Raw genomic sequence first — 23507 nt, 5'->3', positions numbered from 1 at the left:
GGTGAGCTGGCATCATGTATCTTAATTCATATTATGTGTGTTTTAATCAATTGTTGCAATTACAAATGACCTTCTTCCTTTTTTTTTCATTTTCAGTTTACAAATTTACACTAGTCACTACAAAAAGTTTAATATAATTGATGACCATACTGATACAGAAATTCATTTATTTTTTTAATAAATAAGCTTTAATTAATTAACATGATTAAGTGAAAAAAAACCACACGCCTAATGTCATTCATTTATTAATTTGGAGCTAGTTTGAATCACAATTTAAAATCACATTGATATGAAGTTGAAATTTTATTTGGGCAAGCAATTTGGATTTTTTGAGTTGTGTTTTTTCTCATAAATATGAAAAATTCCACAAGTTGTAAAATCTATCAAAATTTCTCCAATTCTTATACAATCTTACTTGTGCAAATCATAGTTCATAAATAAATATAAAAATATCTTAAGACACCCCATTGATAAATCACATATCTCCATTTATAAATAAATATTTATGATTATAAACTTAATTTCAAATATATATAATTTTGTAATGATCCACTGGTCAACAATACAATGCTATAATAGTAATAATTAAGTAGTTATATTTAATATATCATTTCACATTATGGTACATATATCTTTCACAGTGGGTCATTTCTTTTTTATATAAAATATAAATTTATGGGTCTAAGTTTTACGTTTTAAAAAAAATCTGAAATCATGATTTAGAATTTCAAATTATGTTTTTTTTTTCTTGAAGAAATTGAGATTTGAAATCATGATTTCGTATTACATTTCTAAACACAAGCTTGATAGTCTGTAAGGGACTAAGGGTAAAAACTTTACCTCACCATGGGTAAAATTGTCATGAAAATACTATCCATAAGGCAACTGTACTTCATTTAAATTCTTTTTACATCTTTTTAGATGGAATAAGCTAAAGCGTCAATTTAGTCAATAATTTTACCAAAAATAGAGGGGATACTGTCACACCTGAACATAGTAAGGTAAGTAAGCATGCTGAAAAAACAAAGTGCTTTAGTCACTAGGAAATGCCTCATCAGTTTGTCTTGAGAGAAGGCCCAAAATAGTTCCTCATTTTTGGGTTAAGACTCAAAGTCATTCTTGAATTTTCACATGAAGCACTAATAGTTCCTCATGTCCCTCATGTTTGTAATATTGGTGCACTTTTGGTCCTCCCCTAAACTTTTGCCTATTTTTTAACATTAATTTTGTTCATAATTTTATGTAAGGAATGTCCCATCGTCTTTTTATATATTTAGTAGAAATAATAACTCTATGTGAGAGAAGGTGAGAAGAAGAATACCTCGTTCTGTTCGGTATAAATATTACTGCAGCTTAACTAGGAACATTTTAACATATGACATTGCAAGAAAAGAAAAAATTGTACTATTGCACGTGAAATCGTCGTGATGAACCTCTCGACTTTACTTGCAATACGATTTCTACTAAACAAACAAGGTGTTTTTCTTCTCTCAATCTCTCACATGGAGTTATTATTTCTACTAAATATATAAAATGACGATTAAACATTCCATACATAAATTATGAATAAAATCAATGTTAAAATATAGGCAAAATTTTGAAGGAGGACCAAAAGTGCATCAATATTGCAACATGAGGGACTATTGATGCTCCAGGTGAAAACTCAAGAATGACTTTCAGTCTTAACTCAAAGATAAGGAACTATTTTGGGCCTTCTCTCTCGTTTGTCCTCTACCAAAGATAGTGTGTCAACATTTTGTAATCAACTTTTCTTTCGTNGAAGAAAACTGAAAACAAAAAATCAGATAACACATTTGTAGTTAACTTTTTGGTACATCTAGTTCAATAGAAACAACTTTATATTTAAAATTCGTGGTGAACCTTAAATAACAGACTACTTACAAATAATTAAAATAGCAAAAAATCTTAAGCACTTNGAAAAGTTGATTACAAAATGTTGACACACTATCTTTGGTAGAGGACAAACGAGAGAAAAGGCCCTAAATAGTTCCTTATCTTTGGGTTAAGACTCAAAGTCATTATTGAGTTTTCACATGAAGCACTAATAGTCCCTCATGTTTGTAATATTGGTGCACTTTTGGTCCTCCCCTAAACTTTTACCTATTTTTTAACATTAATTTTGTTCATAATTTTATGTAAGGAATGTCACATCGTCTTTTTATATATTTAGTAGAAATAATAACTCTATGTGAGAGAAGGTGAGAAGAAGAATACCTTGTTATGTTTGGTATAAATATTACTGCAGCTTAATTAGGAACATTTTAACATATGACATTGCAAGAAAAGAAAAAATTGTACTATTGCACGTGAAATCGTCGTGATGAACCTCTCGACTTTACTTGCAATACGATTTCTACTAAACAAACAAGGTGTTTTTCTTCTCTCAATCTCTCACATGGAGTTATTATTTCTACTAAATATATAAAATGACGATTAAACATTCCATACATAAATTATGAATAAAATCAATGTTAAAATATAGGCAAAATTTTGAAGGAGGACCAAAAGTGCATCAATATTGCAACATGAGGGACTATTGATGCTCCAGGTGAAAACTCAAGAATGACTTTCAGTCTTAACTCAAAGATAAGGAACTATTTTGGGCCTTCTCTCTCGTTTGTCCTCTACCAAAGATAGTGTGTCAACATTTTGTAATCAACTTTTCTTTCGTCGCAAAATAAGAATCAAAAACTCAGTAAAAGAAAATAATACAAACATCATTTAATAATATGATAATTATTTGCCCTTTTCCCTCAAGGTTACTGTCAAACATTCTACTTGAAGCTAGCTAACTCGTCACCATGCATCCTTCATCACATTTATTTGTCTTTCTCAGTTTATGAAATTAATAATGTTTTGACACATGGAATCTGATGTGAATGTTGATTTGTCATTCACGCTCAAGCAAGTGAGCATCACACGAATACGAAAAGTCTTTAAAATATTTAAATACGTCTAGAGATCTGGATGAAACCTCGTGAAGTACAAGAATCAAGAATACTACTATCTGATACCCTTGAGTAAACACCTCATTCCACAAGTTCTTATTTGGAGTTAAGTTGCAAGAACTAATTAAATAATAAGTTTCATTTTGGCATCGTTAATCGTTACATTATGTCTTACAAAAAAATAATACATAAAGGATCTGAACAGTACTACTCGACCAAATTTATTTGAATAAAACAACAACTAACGCCAAAACACCAAATATAAATCCACTATATATCTTAGAATCAATAACTAGAAAAAAAGGTAAAGCCTCATCAAGATCCATGCACAAGATGAAACTTGTAACTCTCACAGTCTCACTCATATAGTAAAGAGAGAGAAAAAAAGAAAGAAAGATTACAACAACAAATAAAGAACTTAACAGGTACTTATCGGACCAGGAGTGCTTAATTCCCTTTTGCATGAACGACCATATCGGTCATTTTACTCTCAAGATTTCAACTCACCTTCAAGGGAGCTTCCAAACATCATATTGTTCTGTCGATTATCAGACTGTTCAGCTGACCTCAGAGGATTTCTGTCATCACCTAACATCTCATCTCGAAGACATAAATTGGTAAATTCAGTCACCATAGTGATCGATGGATAAAAATAAGATCACTCACTCTTCATATATTTGGGTGAAAAATTATAGAACACGCATATATAGTACTACTAGGTTGGTTGTGTAGTGGATCCTAAAATACGCATGCAAGGATTGTTTCTTTAGTGTTGCGGTGGGGGGGGGGGGGGGCACGTTTTAACAGGTAGGGGGACAAATTGAAAAGGATAAATAAAGTGGAAAGCTTTTCTCTTAAGACGCATGGAAATGTATATATGTGCCCTAAAGTTAAGGGGCTTTTTTCTAAAGTGTGCTAAAAAAGAACCTTTCTTCTAATGGTGTTTGAATTTCTAGCTCTTCTATGTTTCCTTTTTTCGGTTGGTTGTTGGAAAAAGGATGTGGTAACACATCTACAGCTTTTTTTCATTTTGGCCCCAATTAGTTTTAGTGGTCGCCCCCCACCCCTCTTTCCCCGTGATATCGAGCTCGAGTCTTGTAAATGTAATGAATCTCTAAATGAGAGCATCTTTTTTCTCGTAGTGTATCTCTAATGCGAATTCAAATTAATTAAAATCTATTCATGTGATGATATATATATCAAACACTAGGTGAAAACAAAAAAAAGTTATTCGTATTATGCTATATAAACAACGATCGAACCATCATTGAATCTTTTACAAGTGAAGGTGAAAATTCTTCATATGTTATATGCAGTGTGGAATAGAGTGTACTGGTCATGGATTTAATCAAACTTAATATTTTTAATATGGATTATATATTGGTATATATGTATATGTGAAAAACTATTAAAATATAAATAAATTAATATTGAATTATGAACCTATAATTTTATAAATACATTGAATTTGTCCATATTGAAAACCTTAAAGTAGAATCCATCAAATTTAATTATATCTTTATCTACCTGTGCTTGTATGTATCTCAAAAGTAGAAATATTTTCCAGTCGGAAAAGAAAGACGCAAAAGTAAAAAAATGCGGTGTAATTAGTCTATAACAAAGAAAATTGAGGGAATATGACTCATGAAGAAGACTTAGGGTGTGTTTGGTACGAGGGAAGATGCTATCTTGGAAAATAAGTAGATTTCTAACTTATTTTCTCATGTTTGGTTAGTCAGTAGAAAATATTTTTTAATGTTTGGTTGGTGAATGAAAAATCTTTTTTCAGAATTTTTTTTTAATTTTTTGGTTTGAGACTAAAAAAGATTCTTTAGGAAAATAATTTCTTATCCGAAAATCAACCTCGATAATTGATCTAGGATCAAACCCCAACATCAAAACTAGGACAAGACCCCGATGACCGTTTCAAAATTCGACACTGAAATTTGACCCAGGAAATTGTTTTTCAAAAACAATTTCTTTTTCTAAAAAAAAAAATTTGACGGGGTGGCAGGGTTAGGTGGAGTGGGTAGAATAATTTTTTTTTTAAAAATGAAATAATATCTAAATTAGTATTTGAGGGGGAGGGGGTGGATGAGGAGATGAAATAAAAAAAAATTAAATACTTTTATAAAAAGAAATTTAAACAAAGGNGGGGGGGGGTGTACGTGAGAGGAAGTGATGGTGGATAAGATAAATATTTTTTTGGGGATTATAATTTTTTAATCTTTAATTTTTACTTATACTAATAATTTATTTAATTTTTGTCAAGGAGAATATTTTGTCTATGTGGAGTGTGATATGACTATTTTTTAAATAAAAAAGAGAGTGTATTAAACACACCATGGTGAGAGTGATATAAAAGAGTGAGGTGTGTTTCTCAAACTAATAAATAATAATTTAAGTATGAAAGTAAAAAAAAGGAATAATTTAATTGTGTTTTTAATACTTATCTCAAATCTTTATAAAATAGTATAGCTAGAAATAGAAGAGGTGAGGTCACCAACATTAATATTTATATTTTCTTATCATTTTTTTGTGGTCCATTTTATCTCATTTTTTCAAATACAAATTAAATAAATTCATGAGAAAAAAATGAATCCAATGCAAGCACAAAAACAGTACGTATTCGTTGGTAAATGAAAATTTCAAATGACTTTCAATTTTCATAGTACAATTTTTGTATTCAAACACCACATATGATACAATTAGTTTCAAACTTCTATGAATGAGCTACTTAACATATTAAAAGTTAATTTTGTTTTTATTGATCAATTAATTTTTTATCTCTTATAAATAAATATACGTTATTAAAAATTTAATTATCAGAATATCAATAAAAAAATATTATTTGTGCATCTTATTATTAATTGTACTTGATAAAATTCATTAAAATTTTAAAATATTTCTTTTAAAGTAAATAGATTTGCAAATTGTTTAAAAGATTTGTATTAAGGAGAAGGAGAGAATGGATGAAAAATTTAAAGTAATTAATTTAGGCTATATTGATACTACCACTACAAATTCTTACTCATATGTCACCACACACACGCACAAAAAAAAAAGGATGAGCACACAAAAATGACAAAATATGAACTCATAATTTTAATAGGCTTCTTTAAGAACATTCTCCTAAAGCTAAAACCAAACAACAAAAAAAGCACTTGCAAAATGAATATTATGCCTAATAAAAGAGAAAGCCATTGAGTTAGTAAATTCAATTTAAAATCGAGAAATTAGATCATATGTTATATCCCTCGAAGGATATTCTATCAAATAACTCACATCACATATATTACATCTTTAATTTATTCAAATTATGAGCGTATCATATCAACCTATTCTTAGACCAATTTATATATTTTTCATGCTTTATACTGCATAAATGACATAAGTAAATTCTTAAAATATTCTTTTTGTTATTGTAAATTTAATTTAGATATAAGGGGATTAAATTATTATTTTCATATGTTTACATACAAATTGAATTCTATAAATGAATTAAATCAATATAAGAATACTTTCGTAAGAACTTAAATTTAGAAATGTAAGTTTATATTAACATTCAGTAATCAAATAACTTAGTAATTATCACAAGTTTAAGTGTAATTTCGAAGATGACAAATTCAAAATTAATTCCATAAGATAAAAAATGATGACTTATTAATCTAATAACGTATGGTGATTTTTGAAATCAACTTGTGGACAGATGATTTTTCAAAACCAAAGAAACTTAAAAAAATAGAATAGAACGAAATAAAAAGATCAATGTGTCTTATATGCTCTACATTTTTTCAGCTTTTCATAATCTCAAAATAAAATTAAAAATATAAATAAAATAAAAGTTTCACTTAAATAAATAACTTGAAAAATGAGGAAAAAGAGTTTCTTAATTTCCTCTATATTCTTACTTAAAAGAAAGGACTTTGACTTCTTCATGCAAGGTTACAATCTTGGGTACATTTTGTACCTAAAGGGGACATGGAAATGTCATTTCTTAATCCAAATTTTGAACGAAAAATATAAAACTCTAATTAAAAGAAGAGTACAATGTCTCTACTCATCAATTATCAAAATGTAGGGTACAAAGTTGCCTTTGTTAGATGCATTTTACCTTTCAATGTGGAATTTCTCGATGTGAATTTGAATTTTGCCAGATTCCAATATGAGTAACAGACACCGAATGAAAAGCCAAAAAAAAATAACAAAATGTTAAATCATACCACTTCTCTCTTTTCCTATATTTTGTGGTGAAATTACAAGGAAATAGTTTTAAAAAATAAATAAATTAAAAGTTAACACCATAATATGGATGTAGCAGCTAGAGTAATGAAAATCAAAATGAAAAATATAATACTGTATTTTGTATTATTGCATAACATATTGATACAAGATTCACCTCAAGTGTGTTCTTATCTCTTTTTTTTTGTCTCCGGCCAATGTTGATGCAATTTTCTCGAAACCTCTTTTTATACAAATTGTGATAAAGGCTTTTGAGTTTCTAATAGAATCAGTTTTATTTTTAAATATTTCATTATCTCTATAATTAAGGAGTTGCAAGAAAATGGATGTTTTTTATGAAAAGAATCAGTTTTATTTTTAAATAGGTATGCTAGATGGTCAGAAAATTTGGCAAGAATTTGACCAGAAATTTAAAAAGTCTATAATATCCTTTTTATTTTAAAATAAACTGTTCTTTTTTTCATTTTTAATTAAAATGTATTAAAGTTAAAAGGGTAAAAATATTCAAAACGGTAAAATAACATAATGTGAAATATGCTATTTTAACATTCTAGCCAAATTCTGCCCAAAAGGAGTTTTCCTTTTAAATATTTTAATAATTCTGGCCAAAAGGAGTTTTCCTTTTAAATATTTTAATATTCCTATAATTAAGGAGTGCAAGAAAATGGATGGTTTTTTTTTATGGAAATCTGTAAATGTAGGAATTTAAGGAAAAAATTGAAATGTCAATCATCTCTATAATTAATGAGTTGTAAGAAAATAAGGAAGGAAATAAATGACTATAATAAGGAAATTTATAGTCAAAATATTTTTTATTAATTTTTTAGTTCGAAAAATTAAAGAAAAAGTTCAAAATTCTAAGAAGAAAAATAAATAGTGATAATGCCCAATGAGACGTGCCACCTCACTTTTTTAGTATTCGACTTTATATAAAGAAAAAGTTCAAAATCCTGAAAATTTCTTGCTAATGTTGTTTGTTTCAGTCAAACGCAATCTTTTTTAAGTTTTGTAAAATTAAATGTAATCAGATACTTTAGAGTATACAATGATTTTTTCCCTAAAAAGTCTTGTACACTTTAATTATTTATATTTTTTTCCTAAAAAGTCCTGTACACATTAATTATTTATTTATCTTAACATGTTCATCAATTGAAAGAAGGGGTATATAAAGTGCATATCACAACATAAGTTATGAAACAAAAGCATCTGACCATTCAAAATGGCACACTCATACAACTTTGCCATATTTATGATAGTTTCACTACTACCCATCTCCTTCACATTAACAATTGTGAAAGCTGATTTGATAGATGAGATTTGCTCGAAAACAGTAATCAAGGATGTATGCTATTATGCTTTAAGGGAGGATCCTCGATCCAAAGGTGCAAATCCTGAAGACCTTATGGCAATCGTAATAGACTTAACACAAAAGAATGCAACATTCACATGTAATCTTGTTAGCACGTTGCTTAAAGAGACAACAGATCCAAAATTAAAGACGCGATATACTTTGTGTTTGGGAAATTTTAATAAAGCAAGTAATATTCTTGTAAAATTTCCAAACTTATTAAGGTCTAAAGACTATTATGGTTTGAGTGCTAATGCTTCTGCTGCTATACGTGAACCTTCTAATTGTGATAACAATTTTTTAGAACCACCGGTTGAAGTGCCCGAACTCAGAGAAGCTAGTGACAATCTTCGAGGACTTATCGATGTTATTTTGGTTCTTGTTGGCTTTTTGTAAGGGTGATGCATAGCAATTTATAGACTTATATGCAATGTATTGAAGCTGATTATAGAAAAATATGAAAGTTATTAAATCATTACTAAATGCTTCCCTTCTTGAATTTGGTTCAAGCGCTTAATTGCATTGTTTTAATAACGAAAAACTGTATTTCTTATTTTTTGTGGAACATTTTAAAATTATTTCTTACTTTTTTTCCTTTAAGTTTTCTGCTTTTTTTTTTTTTAACTTTATGGATTCTAAACTTTGGGTAATGACATTAAGTGTTAGTGATGGTATTCTGAATTAATTTTAGCTAAATTTCTTAATAAAAAATGAATTTTAACTTAAATTGGTTTGGTCGAACCTACACATACCTCCCCTAGGTGGGCCATGGGAGACCGGTCAAGGTATACATAAACAGTTGCACGGCTACACAACTTAAATCATGAAAAAACTATTCACAAAAATAAAAAATCATACAGAAGAAACCAAAAGATCGAAGAATAAACTATATATATAAATCAAAAATCAATAAATCATTCGGGGAATATATATATATATATATATATATATCGATTCTCAATCACACATATATATACTAAGTACTTCTTCAAAATACTTGTCATTCTTAGTAAAAATATTTAATTCAAAATATTTGTTATTTCAAAAATTGTAGATAAAATTAATCAAAATTTTCATTTTTTTCTTAATAGTAATTATTCTTGAACAATATAAACACTTCAATTATGACACATAATTAAAATAAATATTCAAGAAGAAGAATTATACCATAAGACATAAATAAAGATTAAAATAATCAAACACCCCTTCTAATGAACTGCCTTTGCTTTATTCTCATAGTACTACAGAATGTGAGAAAGTGAGTTCATATATTTTCAAGTGATTAATTTTTTTTGAAAATACAAAATAGATGAGATAATGAGCTCTTTGTTTTTTTAGGTATTAAATAGTTAATACACTAAGAAATTATTACACAATGAGAGGCTCAAAGAGCAATTTGGAAATCTGATTTTTAATGTGAGAATTTTGAATTCCATGCCCATCTCCATGCTGATACATGCAGTGTGTTGTTCTTGAAAAATTTAACACAATTCTAATGAATTCTTCAGAAAATAGCACTTCTTTTCTAATTTGGTCTTTGTTCATTAGTTCCCACATCTCCTTTATCAATAAATTGATGTGTTTTCTTGCCTCTTCTTCGGAAGCACTCTTCTCATTCATGTAACATTGCATTGACTTTGGAACATCACCCCTATTTAATTCATACTAAATAACAAAAACAATTATATATATATATATATATATATATATATTTTTAAAAAAAAAACGAAACAAATAGAGTATCTAAATTAAGTTATTTTAAATCAATAATAAGAACACACCGATGATGTCCCCAAATCATCAATGAAACGACTAATTGTTGCAGATCGACGAATTATGTCTGGATATTTGTCTAAGGATTCCAATGCCTCAATGGTAATTGGATTGGAGACAAAGATGAATGCATGGAGTAACATCACTGCAACTGCAATTGAAATCCATCCATTATCCATGTACTCTTGCAGCGTTGGCTTATATCCATTGTAGTACCATTTTGCTTCTTGTAAGTAAGCTTTGCACAAATCTGCAAACTAATTAATCGTAGTTGTTTTAAATAATACTGCAAGTACATAAATGGATTAAATATTGTCTTAATTTGATGTTTGGGGGCAGGGGCCATTGTCGCATGGATTTAATAGGTTCAACTGAATCCAACTTTGTGTTACATAAAGTATACTAATTATGAATCCATAATTTCAACGTTGAATCGATTAAATTTAAAAGTTTGCAAAGTAAATAGTAATTTTACTTGTTTTGTGAGATAGGGCAGGACATTGATCCCTTGCTCTTTGAGAATATGATAGGCCATTTCATTGGTAGTATTCAAGAGTGAAAGGTAACATATTTTCGTATAGTCAGGAAGCTGTTCCATTGCTTTTACATCCCATCTGAATTTACATTACAAAAAAATCAATTTTTTTCTCATCACAAACAAGCTGACTAGGATAATAAAGTAAATAATAATAATAAAATAAGTGAATTTACAGATTGCGTGATTTTAACGGACGTTAGGAAACCACCGTAATTTATAACGGCAGCCAGCCAAATAACCTCCACAAACAGTTTGCGTCGGACAATATTGCGTGTTTTCAAAACGGCTGTGACTACGATTTGCGGGGCCATTGAGCGCCGCAATACAAATGGAGAAGTATTGAAAATACTCTAAAATTTGACAAAAATTATTAGTTTTGTTTCCAAATTATTGATGATAAAAAACACTTATCTAGTTGACTAACTGAACTCAAATATATCTCTGATCTGCCATATGACATAATAAGTGGTCTCAAACTATTTTAGGAGCATATGACTCTTAATAAAAAGTAGAGAGAAGTGTTGAAAACACTCCTAAACTTGAAGAGAACTTAGGGGTGTATTTCACTCAAATTTCAAGATCATGAGTGTATTTAAGTTCAATACGTACTTCAGTCAGCCAAGTACAGGGGTGTCTTTAAGACTGTCAATAGTTCGGGAACGAAAGTAACAATTTACGCCAAGTTTAGAAGTGTTTTCAATATTTTCTCATTAATAAAATTAGTACTAAAAATGATTATGATTTTCATTAAAAGTTAATAACTGACCTTTCAACGGCATGAGTAAAGATTTCCAACTCATCAAGAGTGCCATAGACATCGTAAATGTCATCTATGACTGTTATTAGAGCTATGTTTTTTGTCAACATTCTTCGACACAAGCTGTGTTGAGGCTCAAATACTAATCCCACTGACCAAAAAAAGCTTTCCACCAATCTATCCCTTGAAAATGACAACTTTTCAGCCAAGCATGTGCTCTTCCACCACCTTTACATTACGTGAAAATAAATATATGATGCACGTATGAGAGAAATTCTATTGTACATGTTATAAAAAGGAATTTAACTTTGAATACGCGAAAATTATAATACTATCAAATGATCTAAAAGATGTCTCACGTTGATAGAATTCTCAAATCTTGTTGGTATGTTGCTTGAACAATGTTGAAGTCCAATTTAGCAAGCTCGAGCAAAAGAGGATTAGCATTTGGCATTCTCTCATAAATGCTTATATACCACTCTGTCTCTAATCTTGGCATCATCCAATGTCTTGGAATTTTCAAGGCATGTTGGACTAATTCCATCAGTAGTATATCATTATCTTGATCTCCACCATAATTGTCAACATAATTTTTCAGATGTGCCATTGTGAATCTTGTGGCATATTTCAAAGTGGTTTCAGTTTCCGTAGAGAGAAACGAATTCTAACAAACCTTTCGTGTCTTTACAAATACTCTGCTTCAGATTTCCATTCTCATCTTGAAATCGTCAAATATATCTAGAACATGAAAAACATACATTATATTGGTCAAATTTGAATAACAAATAAACTTACAGAATTCTATGTTCAAAATCACATAATGAGATTGACCCTCAAATTCTGAACTACATCTACATGTGTCACCTAAAGTTGGAATTTGGAACAAAAGAACTAAAATATATGAACCTGAAAGATGATGAAGCGATTATTAAAACTAGTATATACGACATACGTATTATGGTGAAGATGAGCGTGAAGAGGGTGTTTGTATCACGGAAAATCAATTTGATTTTATATTGGGGCGTTCAACTATAGAAGTCCCTCATCTCGTAAGGAGATTGATGGAGCAGTACTATAGAGAGATGAAGCGGGACTTACATATATGATGTTCATTGACCTAGAAAAAGCATACAACAAAGTTCCTAGGGGTTTCTATGGAGATTTTGGAGTTTAGAGGATCCATCGAAAACAATCTCTACCCTTAGAGGTTAGGTTGCATACACACCATCTTCCTCAAACCCCAGTACTCATGATCGATATTATGATGGATATGTTGTTGTTATGTACACATGACTACGTACGTACCTTGTGAGATATGAAGATGATGTTGTCTCAAGAGCCTAAACTTCAAGGCTATAGAGTGCAATGAATCTCCTGTGGCTATAGTACTAGTTTGGTCATGTACGCTCCTCAATATTTGCATAATTTCATCCTTGAAGTGGTAACTCACTCCAAGTCTTTCTAAATTATCAATCAACTCCAACTTAGCATCTAATTCTTGTATTGATCCCTCAACAATCATCATCAAATTCCTCTTAATTTCCTTCTTCAGTTTGTCAAACCGCTCCATATACTTATCTCCCTACACACACAATGCTAAAGTAAATTAATTATTGTCTGAATGATGCGACATAAATTAGAGTAACAAAAAATATATATACCGCATAACGATTGTTAACAGACTGAATATATTGAAAATCCCACATGGTAGGTTTGTAATTCCCTGAACGTCGTTGGATAGTATTGGGATTTGGCTCATCAGGTGATTTCTTGGAGGCTTTTGATACAACTAGTGATGATGGCTTCCCTCGATTGAAGGAGAAAAAACAAGTTGCTGGAGTTGGTCTTGAGGTGACCACATATAGCATCCCTACGTTGTTGAATAATATTGCCATTAATTATTCTCTAATTGTTCAATGGTTTAAAAGATATTCTTGCTAGATTGTTGGAGCTTCAACTAAAAGTTCTCATATATATAGAGAGAGAGATCCAAATTGTCAAACAAAGGTTTTTACCACGGTCAATCGGAAAATTACACTACACCAAAAACGATCTCTAGGGGTAATATATAAATGATAATAGTTTTGTTGTCACTAAATATGTTCTTTTAGAGAACAATAATGCTCTTTGTAAATATCTCTAAATGCTATAGCGATATTGGATCCAATCACAATTAATTAGTATCGGTAAGATTTTAACACTCTTTATTAATATTTATTGCCACTAAAAACTATTTTTGTGTTACTAAGTTTTTGCTATAAAACATAAATTTCTCACTTCATTCCACATGATAAAAGATAAATTTCCACTGAAATATTGTCAATAACCACAAGATTTTTTTCTATTCTCATTGTCAGTTATATTATCTGTGAAAATAGCCGCCAAACAAAAATAGCCAATTATTCAATTATAATAATAACTGTGTATTCACCGATAGTAACTAATATCCACCATGTAAGGTAGAAATAACAAATCAACATATATAGATGCTTAATTATACTTTGGTTTTAGAACAATTTAAAGAACTAATTAATTATACGGCACGTATCTATTATATTGTCCTATAGTTGCCCACTAGAACCATGAATCCATGATATAATCCAAATACTCAATTCGTCTTCAAGTATTCAAATATCTAAGGAAAATTAGAGAATTCTCAAATTCATTTTGTGTATAGCTTTTAGATCGTAACGTCTGAAATATAATTTTCTACTTTTGAGAATAAGATTTTGAATTTTTGAAAACTTTTTAGTGAAATTGATTTTCTCCATAGTGGACGTGTCACATATCAAATATTGTGAAATTATTTATTTTCATTAAATTTGCCTACTATTTGCAGTTGCGTTCCTCATGACATATATAGAAGCATTTCTCGTCCGTCAGCTACCCAAATACAATTATTTTGGCCCTTCCATAGATATTTCTTGAATTTTTTCAAAAAACTCGAATTGTGTGAATTTTATTTCATGATGTTAGTGAAAAATTACAATATAACAGAATTATAAGATTACGATTGAAAAATAAAAATGAAGAAATAAATCTCTTCAGGCTGAGGCGCGGATATCTCGCTCTCTTTAAGGAGATTCAAGCCCACTGCATGCAGCAAATGTTTTACACCCGTCCAACAGTAGTCCTCTTGACTTGTCCCCTCCAGGATACAATAGCCTTTGCAAAGTATAACTCAACAACTCTGGACAAGAGTTGAGTCCAAAGCTCCACAAAAAAGAACACCTCCCTTCAACTAATAAGAACTCTCTTTTTGACAAACTTAATGCACTATATTTTTCTTGTGTTTTGTGTATCTCAAACCAAATGAAGACCACCACTATTTATAGTTGGGGATGTCTTCCTAGCAATGAATAGGAAGATAATGGGGATGGTAAATAATGAAGATAAATGACTAGGAGCAGCGTTTTACCCTGTGCGAACCAAAGGGTAGCGAATGCGGGTTTCCCTTGTAATCATAAAAAGATAAATGAGGTTACATATATTACATAGGTTACAAAGAATAATGGAGGAATAAAGAGTGAGATAATCGAGATTGAATATGGAGAAATAATGGCCATAGTAGACCACTACTCATTCTGCCAAGAAAACCAACGGACAAGTACCATTACACATTCACTAAACGTTTGACACTTGATAATAAAGATGACATCAAAAGTCATCAACTGCATGCCAAACGGTAGTAACGCAAATAATGTGTTATTAGGCAGAAAGCATGGCATTTGCATAAGTATAATAATATTAAAATGTATAATATTATTAAAATGCCACAACACATAATTTGACGGACTCAAAATAATTTATTGAATCAAAAACGTGTATCACTTGGATTAAGCATTAAAAAATATTCATAAAACTAGATTTTTCAAACGTCTGTACTGTTTATTAATATTGGATTCAATGTACTTTTTCTGAAATAATTTTTTATTCTGATTCTTTGAATGTTCAACCGAGGGGTTTTTGTGTTTTTGTTGAAGTAGAGATGACAGTCATGCATTTAAATATACTTTCGTGTAAAATTATGCAATTTTTTTTTTTTGGATTATTTCTACATTCAATGAATGAAGGTATCATAGATTGAAAACAGAATTATCAATAAAATAATCAAACATATCGAGAAAATTAGTAAAAAAAATTCTTTAGCAATTACCTTATAACATATTGTGAAGATTAATAAAGAAAAAAGTTTTTTATTGAATTTTGATGCTATTTCCATTAAGTGAGAATTGATATTTGTTCTTCTGTGTGAATAATTGAGATTTCCACCAAGCACGCCATTTAACCTCTATGACGTATGAGTGTCAATAATTAATATTATATCAGTTTTAGAAAATATGTAATTAATATTAATATTCTCATCCGTCAGCTACCCAAATACAATCATTTTGGCCCTTCCATAGATATTTCTTGAATTTTTTCAAAAAACTCAAATTGTGTGAATTTTATTTCATGATTTGACGGACTCAAAATAATTTATAGAATCAAAAAACTGTATCACTTGAATTGATCATTAAAAAATTATTCGTAAAACTAGATTTTTCAAACGTCTGTACTGTTTATTAATATTAAATTTAATATACTTTTTCTGAAATAAATTTTGATTATGATTCTTTGAATGTTCAGGTCGGGAGGGATTTTATGTATTTTTTGTCGAAGTAGAGATGAAAATTAGGGGTGTACATGACGGGGTTGGTTCGGATTTTTCAAATATCAAACCAAATCATCTGTGTAAAATTTTTTAATTTATAAATCAAACCAAACTAATAAAATTTGGATTTTTTCGGGTTTTTCAACCTCGGGTTGGTTCGGGTTTTTCAAATACCAAACCAAACCATTGTGTCGAATTTTTAAATTTATAAATCAAACCAAACTAATAAACCTCGAATTTTTTCAGATTTTTGGATTTTTTCGGTAAAGTTTGCATATAAACATATAATTAACTGGTGCTCCAAATATTTCTTTAGTCCAACCAAAATACAATTATCTAAGGTGTTTCTTAAAAAAATAACACAAAATATGGTATTAGTACTGATGACACAAAAATATTCAATAAAAAATAATAATGAAATCATCATATAAAATAAATATTGCAAAGTCATAATTTAAAAGTACTAAATCATGCTAAAATAAGTTTAATAAGTATTAGTTACATTACTAAATATTTAAGGAAAATTAAAATTAGATTATGTATTTTAATTGTCTAAACCAATGTAAAACTAAAGAACAAATATTCAATATTATTGTCATTCTTAGTGTTGAATTGATTTTCTTTTTGCATTAGTATTAATTTGATTTTGATTTAAGTTTTATTATAATTATCAACATCTATGAACTATAATCTTTATTGGGCCATTCCGAATTCTAAGTTTTAAACTAGAAATAATATATTAAAAGATAAAAACTATGAAATAGTATAAGAAATATTTTAAAATTATATCAAAGTAAATATTTTTATGTATAAAATAAAATTTTAAAATTACATATATAATGTCGGGTTGGTTTGGTCTCGGGTTTTTTTTTTTTAGTTAAAACCAAACCAACCCAAATATAGTCGGGTTTTTTTTTGCAATACCAAACCAAGTCAAACCAAACCACTAGTCTAGTTTTTTTTTCGGTTGACTCAGTTTGCGGTTTGGTTCGGTTTTCGATTCGATTTTGTACACCTCTAATGAATATCATACATTTAAATATACTTTCGTGTAAGATTATGCAAGTTCTTTTTTAAAAATAAATTATTGCTACATTCAATAAAGGGGAAAGTGTCTGAAATATATTCGAACTTTGACCGAAATTGCTGTAACAATATCGAACTTTGAAAATGAACCTTTTACCCCATGCTCTATTTAATAGTGTATTTTAAAGGTACATGCTCACGTGGACATCATAAATATTGCATCATTATAAATAGTAATGTGTCCACGTGGCACATACATACATTTAAAATACACTATTAAATAGTGCAGGGGTAAAAGGTCCTCCATAAGTTTGATATCGTAACAACAATTTCGATCAAAGTTAGAGTATTTTAGTAAAAAAATTATTTAGCAACTTAGCGTATTGAGAAGATTAATAAAGAAAAAAATTCTTTGAATTTTCATGTTATTTGCATTAAGTGAGAATTGATCCTTGTTCTTCTGCGTAAATAATTGAGATTTCCACCAAGCACACCATTCAACCTCTATGACGTTATGTGTCAATAATTAGTATTAATACAGTTTTAGAAAATATGTATAAAAAATAATATCTTTTTAAAAAAACAAAGAGTTGAGTAGTGTGTACTATCAAAAACACATCTAAATTATTTCTTTACTTTGAATTTCATACCTAATCTATTGAGATTGTGAATTTCATGCCTAAACTATCGCTCTTTTTTTTTTTTTTTTTTTTTTTTTTTTTTTTTTTTTTTTTTTTAACCCTCCCTAGGTGCTCCCACCCCTTTTTGCTCCCTTGGTGACTCAAACTCACAACCTTCCGATTGAAAGTGAGGGGTGCTTATCACTCATTAATGGTTAAAACGCTTCATATGAGTGTCTCCCTACGCAAATAGCTAGGGAGATTTTGTTTGACTACCGAAGTATGATTAAGATTTTCCAATTGTTTGAAAGAGTATATTTATTGTTGACACCCAATTTTGACCCTCCACAATATAAATTAATCATTTCGAGCTTCTCCAATTTCAAACGATTTAAAATTATTAGCTTTATAAAATTTCTAAAAAAAAATAAAAAAAATAAAAAAATATTAATAATAATAAAAATAAATAAATAATAATAATAATATAGTTTGCAAGATTTTTAAATAGTTTGTCACTTTTCATAAAGTTTAGATGATATATATGTTTTACATAATCATGTATACAATTAGTATATTTTATAATTATTCGAAAATCGTCTCAAAAAATAATAATGTATATATATATATTATATTTTAAATATTAAGGATGGTTATAATTTTGAATTAATGAGTTTTATGGAATTCAAAATACTTTCAATTTATTTTTAAAATAATTTTATCACTTTTTAATAATAAATATGTACATTTTTGCAATCACGCTATTTTATAAATATTTGAAAATTATCACAAAAGATTTTACATTTTTAGTTAAATATCTTATTAATTTGCTTTAAGTTATAGCTATAATTTCGAGTTAATTAGTTTTGTAATAGAATTAATTAGTTTATAACTAAGTTCTTATTTTATTTTGTTGAGATTAAGAAACTCATTAATTAATTTATATTAATTCGTCTTATTTGGCTTTTTAGTCGAATCACCAATTAAACTCAATTTGGCTAACTTGTCAATTTTCATAGGCCATAATTGCAATTCTTGTGACTATTTCCTAATTTGCAAAACCTATCCACATTTTAACCCTATTTTCAGCCAAGAAATGGGCCTAATTCCATTTCCTAAACTAATCCCTCCAGCCCACACCCTTAGCTCCGACCCGGCCCAACTTTTTGTCATCAACAAAAAGACCCAGTAGATGAACATTACAGCAGCTTCCAAACATCCACAATACAATACATCATCCCATATGTATATACACAGTATCCCACCGCCCAACTTCGTCTTTCTCGCTGCAAATCAGCGATTCCAACAACACCCCGACCCCACTGCCACATGCTCGTTTTCTTCTTCCAGACGAAACCCAGAAGGCTAGTAAACGTCAACATCGACAGTCGCTCAGACCGAAAATCCCGCAGCAAATCGCGTCCTCCACTTCCCCTCTCCCATCTTTTCCGTTGAAAATTGGTACAATGGAAAATTTATTTCTGATCTCTTCGAGATTTTGATTTTTCAAATTGGATTCGGATCCATCTTTTCAACCCGATTTTCCCTCTAAATCGACCCCAAATTCCCCTATATATAAACCCCCACTGCCTTCATCAGAAGGGGGGTTAAGAGAAAATTTAAGAAGAGCTATAGAGTTGGCCATAATTTACTCACGAAATATAGGTTATCAAGGTCTGGGAATAGTCAATTTTACATTTTTGAAAAGTTCTTGGAAGACTCTAGTTTAAGAGTTTAGGAAAGTTTATTATTCGGGTTTCATTTGGATTCTCTTGGTGTGTTGTTCGAGCTTTGAATCCGTGTGTTGGAAAATTCGAAACCAAGCTCCCATTTGTCCCGGAATGCTGCTCCAAAGAAGGTAATTCTGCCTCTTCTTACATTTTATTTCGTTATGATGTGTTGTATGTCCAAGCTTTTACTACAGGTCCTACTATTAAGTGTGTTTGGTTCCTCGTCTTGTTGGTTTCTTTACTGTCGTTCTTATGAATGTCTCGGCACATGACTCGAGTTTTGATAAAGTTTCTTTGGTAATAAGATGCTAGTCGTTAGATTCGCTGGTTCAACGGGGTATCAAAATGATGTATTGTTCGATTGGTTTCGACTTTGAATATGTTATATGTATAAGTTTGATTGGTTATCCTCTTTATCGTTTTATTCATTATGATAGATTCTCATTTATATTAGCTCAACCTCATGTTATAACTAAATAAAATCTCTGCTTTTGCATACTTGAGTGTTGTCCATGTCTTGTTATTGTTTTGTTTCTTCTAGTCTCAAGGCATAGTGTCATTATAATTCGCTTGTTTCCATGATCCACAACCTCGATGCTAAAATCTCTCATCCTTTCCATGAAAAACATTGTTTCCTGACCATGTGAGTGTATTGGCATCTACATTCTATTTTATTATGTCAAATAAAGTTTATCTTCATGATAAGTATCGACTATTTGTACGATGTGATTAACGAGCTCAATAGTCAAAGTGTAAGATTGACCTCCTTGGCTTTCTCTGTTAAGTATTTCATTTCAAGCTTGTTGATAGTTTCATTATTGTGCAACGGTAGATGATTTCTAGCATTTAAAGTTGTCCAGCTTCAGTTTTGTGTAGCATTAATCATGTTTGAGAGTATGAGTAAGCGCTCTAAATTTGTTTGTTTGTTTATTAGTATCTAATGTAGTCCTTATATTTTTGCTAAAAAGAAGTAATAAAAAATCAATAAATAAATATTCTTTACTTTTCACATGTTGCCAGTTGTTGATGTTTATTGTTTATGATATGAATAATCACGGTTCCTTTCAATTATCTCTTTTAAATTATTTACTTTCCGAATTGATATCCTTCGTTTCTTGTCGGTGGGTGATACTTGAACCTAATGTGTATGAGTACGGTTGTCTCACATTACTCGAATGAAGCTTTAAATTTGTATGTCTGTGGGTTGCTTAGATACTAACGTATAAAGATAGATATCACTAGAGTTTCCCTTTTAGTGTTGGCTTATAGCAATATTTGTTGTTCAAATGCACTTGTAAACTTGTCCTTAGTTGCTAATAATCTGCTCGTTGATACTAGTTTGCATAATGTGGTCACTGCCACATAGAACTTATTCACTGATTTAGTTGTATTCTTCCATTTCAGCTCTCTTTTGAGTTATTTGTATTGTATAAGTAGTCTTTCATTATCATTAAATAGGCCTTATCTACATACACATCCTCCTTGCCTTATGTAGTTGTGATTAGTAATCAATTTGTTTAAGTTCACTATTGATCTTGTTTCATCTCTTTAGTAGATATTATGTATATTTTGTTTAGTTAGGAAACTTTCTCTAATGGCTTGTCCCATTCTTAATTAGTTTCCACAATTAGCTCTCATTTTTTAATACAATATCACCATCCATTTGTCTAGAAATATAATGTTATTAATTAGGTTCTCATCTCTTAAAAAATTTATGTGTCTACCTTCGTCTAGAGTTAATTACTTGATCATATATTTGATGGAAGTTTTACCTTTTCTTTTTTTCTAATTCTTCTCCTCCTCTTTGTGTGCATGTAAACCCCTTCCGAGTCCATGGTGGACTTCTCCTCCTAGCATTCTCGAGTTGAGCCATAAAGGCTTAATAATTTTTTTTCTCATCATTCAAGTCAGCCGGGCACATAAAACAGAAGCACAGGGCTGGAAACCCAGAGACAAGCCTCCAAAAGTCCTAAGATGGACTATATACATCCATTATATACTGTATACATTCAGTATACGTCAATATACAGGTCAAAAACGCAGGGATACAGGGCTGATGCGAAATGCATGTGTTTGGAAGCAAGATATACATGAGAAGGGCTGATATACACCAAGTGTATACAAAAACGGGATTGAGTAAAATTCCCAAAAACAGCAGCGAAATTGGCCCAAAAGGGGGCCCAAATTCAAATTTCTCCCTTACTCGCTAATTATTTAATTGTGATTATTTATTGTTTGTTGTTTAACTCTAACTTTATAATCGTAAATCAACTTAGTTGGATCCCCCAAAAGACGAGCTATTTCTCTGGGTTGTTTTGTTTCTAACAAATCTCATTTTATCAATTTTTGTATTGTCATTTATAATCTTTAGTCAAAACTTTCTTTTTTCTTTTATTAGTTTAAAATAGTTTTTTTATTCATAAACCAAAAATGACTCAAATAAAAACCAACTCATTTTGTTTCGTTAAAATTCTAAGTTACTTGTCTCTAATTCAAATATTTTAAATAGGGTCCCATTTTCTTAAAAAATAAAAATTGCTTTTTGTTTAATTATTTTTTCAAAGTTAATCTAATAATGTAAATTAATAATAATAATACTTACTTAGTCATTTTCTCAAAAGGTTTAGTCATTTAATAAAGGATTTTCATGCTTTAATGTATTAAATAGGTTTAAGTTATTTTAAAATGAATTAAATAAATTTTAATTAATTTTGTTTTATTAATAGTCTAATCACTTGTATTTTGAGTCAATTGTTCCATTTTGAATCTTTTTCTCTAAAAAAATCAAAATAAAATGTGTCACTTATTTAATTATTTTCTCAAAGTTAACTAAATATTGTAAATTATCATATTTTCTTTTATGTTAAACCATTTTCCTAAAAATAGTCAAAAGTGTATTTTAGTCAAGTCGTAGGTCAACCGCATGTTAGCGGGCACTTCGAATGCTTAGACCCTTCTCGAAGTGTAAATTGAACCCTGAACCTTCTTTGGTATTTTCAAATGATTTTTTCTGTTTAAATCTTTGAAAATTATAAGTTTTCTTAATTTCTTTAAAAAATTAAGTGGCGACTCTTTTCTAAGTATTTTTCTCAAATTGTTTTGTACTTAGAACATTTCAAAAAAGGTGATTTTTCTAGAGATAGTCAAATTACGGCACAACATTTATGACTCTTCAAATGGGTATATATATATATATTGACATTACATATATGGAGAAGGCTGAAGTCTGTTATTTGACCAACAAGAAGTAATAGCAAAATCATACGCAATTGAATATGATTTCTTCTTTTTATTTTTGGTTAATATATGATTAGATTCTACTTAATACGTACTTATCTCAACATATTCATCAATGCTTATATAACTAGGGGAAACAATTTCAGCCCATATTAATGAAATGAGTCCATTTTATTCATATTTAATGATTGGGATCACTCATATTTTAATTGGGTAAATATGAGCTTCAAGTTATTTTAAGAGTCTCTACAAATATGGTCAAAATGGGTAAAATATGGTATCCATATTGACCCATAATAGATCACTTAGTTTTCACTTCCACTCAAAATTCTTAATTGTGCTAAAAAATAAAATAAAAAAATTAATTTTAAAAATTAAATTAATTTTCAAACTTAATTGAAAAAACATATTTTTTTTTTTTGGAAATAAGGGTAGGTTGGTGGAAGGGGGCACCCAAGGGGGTGGGGGTAATTTTTTTTTTGTTTTTGAAAAACAAAAAAAATTTAGGGGTCGGTTGGTGGAAGGTGGGAGTTGTCCGGGGGAGGCGACAATTTTTTTATTTTTGAAAAAACATATTTATTTTTTTTTGTTTTTGGAAAACTAAAAAAAAAAATTA

General features: G+C 29.5%; 1 protein-coding gene and 1 pseudogene across 1 annotated transcript; one reads left to right on the top strand and one right to left on the bottom strand.

The window, feature by feature from the left end:
* Nucleotides 1-8430: 8430 nt before the first annotated feature.
* On the top strand, nt 8431-8955 carry LOC125857919 (pectinesterase inhibitor-like). Its single transcript, XM_049537573.1, has one exon. It carries the CDS (start codon nt 8431-8433, stop codon nt 8953-8955), a length of 525 nt encoding a protein of 174 aa, XP_049393530.1.
* Nucleotides 8956-9767: 812 nt separating this feature from the next.
* Nucleotides 9768-13578, bottom strand: LOC125860767 ((R)-linalool synthase TPS5, chloroplastic-like; annotated as a pseudogene).
* Between the last annotated feature and the right edge of the window lie 9929 nt (nt 13579-23507).

This window comes from Solanum stenotomum, chromosome 3, assembly GCF_019186545.1.
Source record: "Solanum stenotomum isolate F172 chromosome 3, ASM1918654v1, whole genome shotgun sequence".
Taxonomy (NCBI): domain Eukaryota; kingdom Viridiplantae; phylum Streptophyta; class Magnoliopsida; order Solanales; family Solanaceae; genus Solanum; species Solanum stenotomum.
The sequence above is the reverse complement of the archived record's forward strand: the minus strand, read 5'-3'. Positions and strand labels throughout refer to the sequence as shown.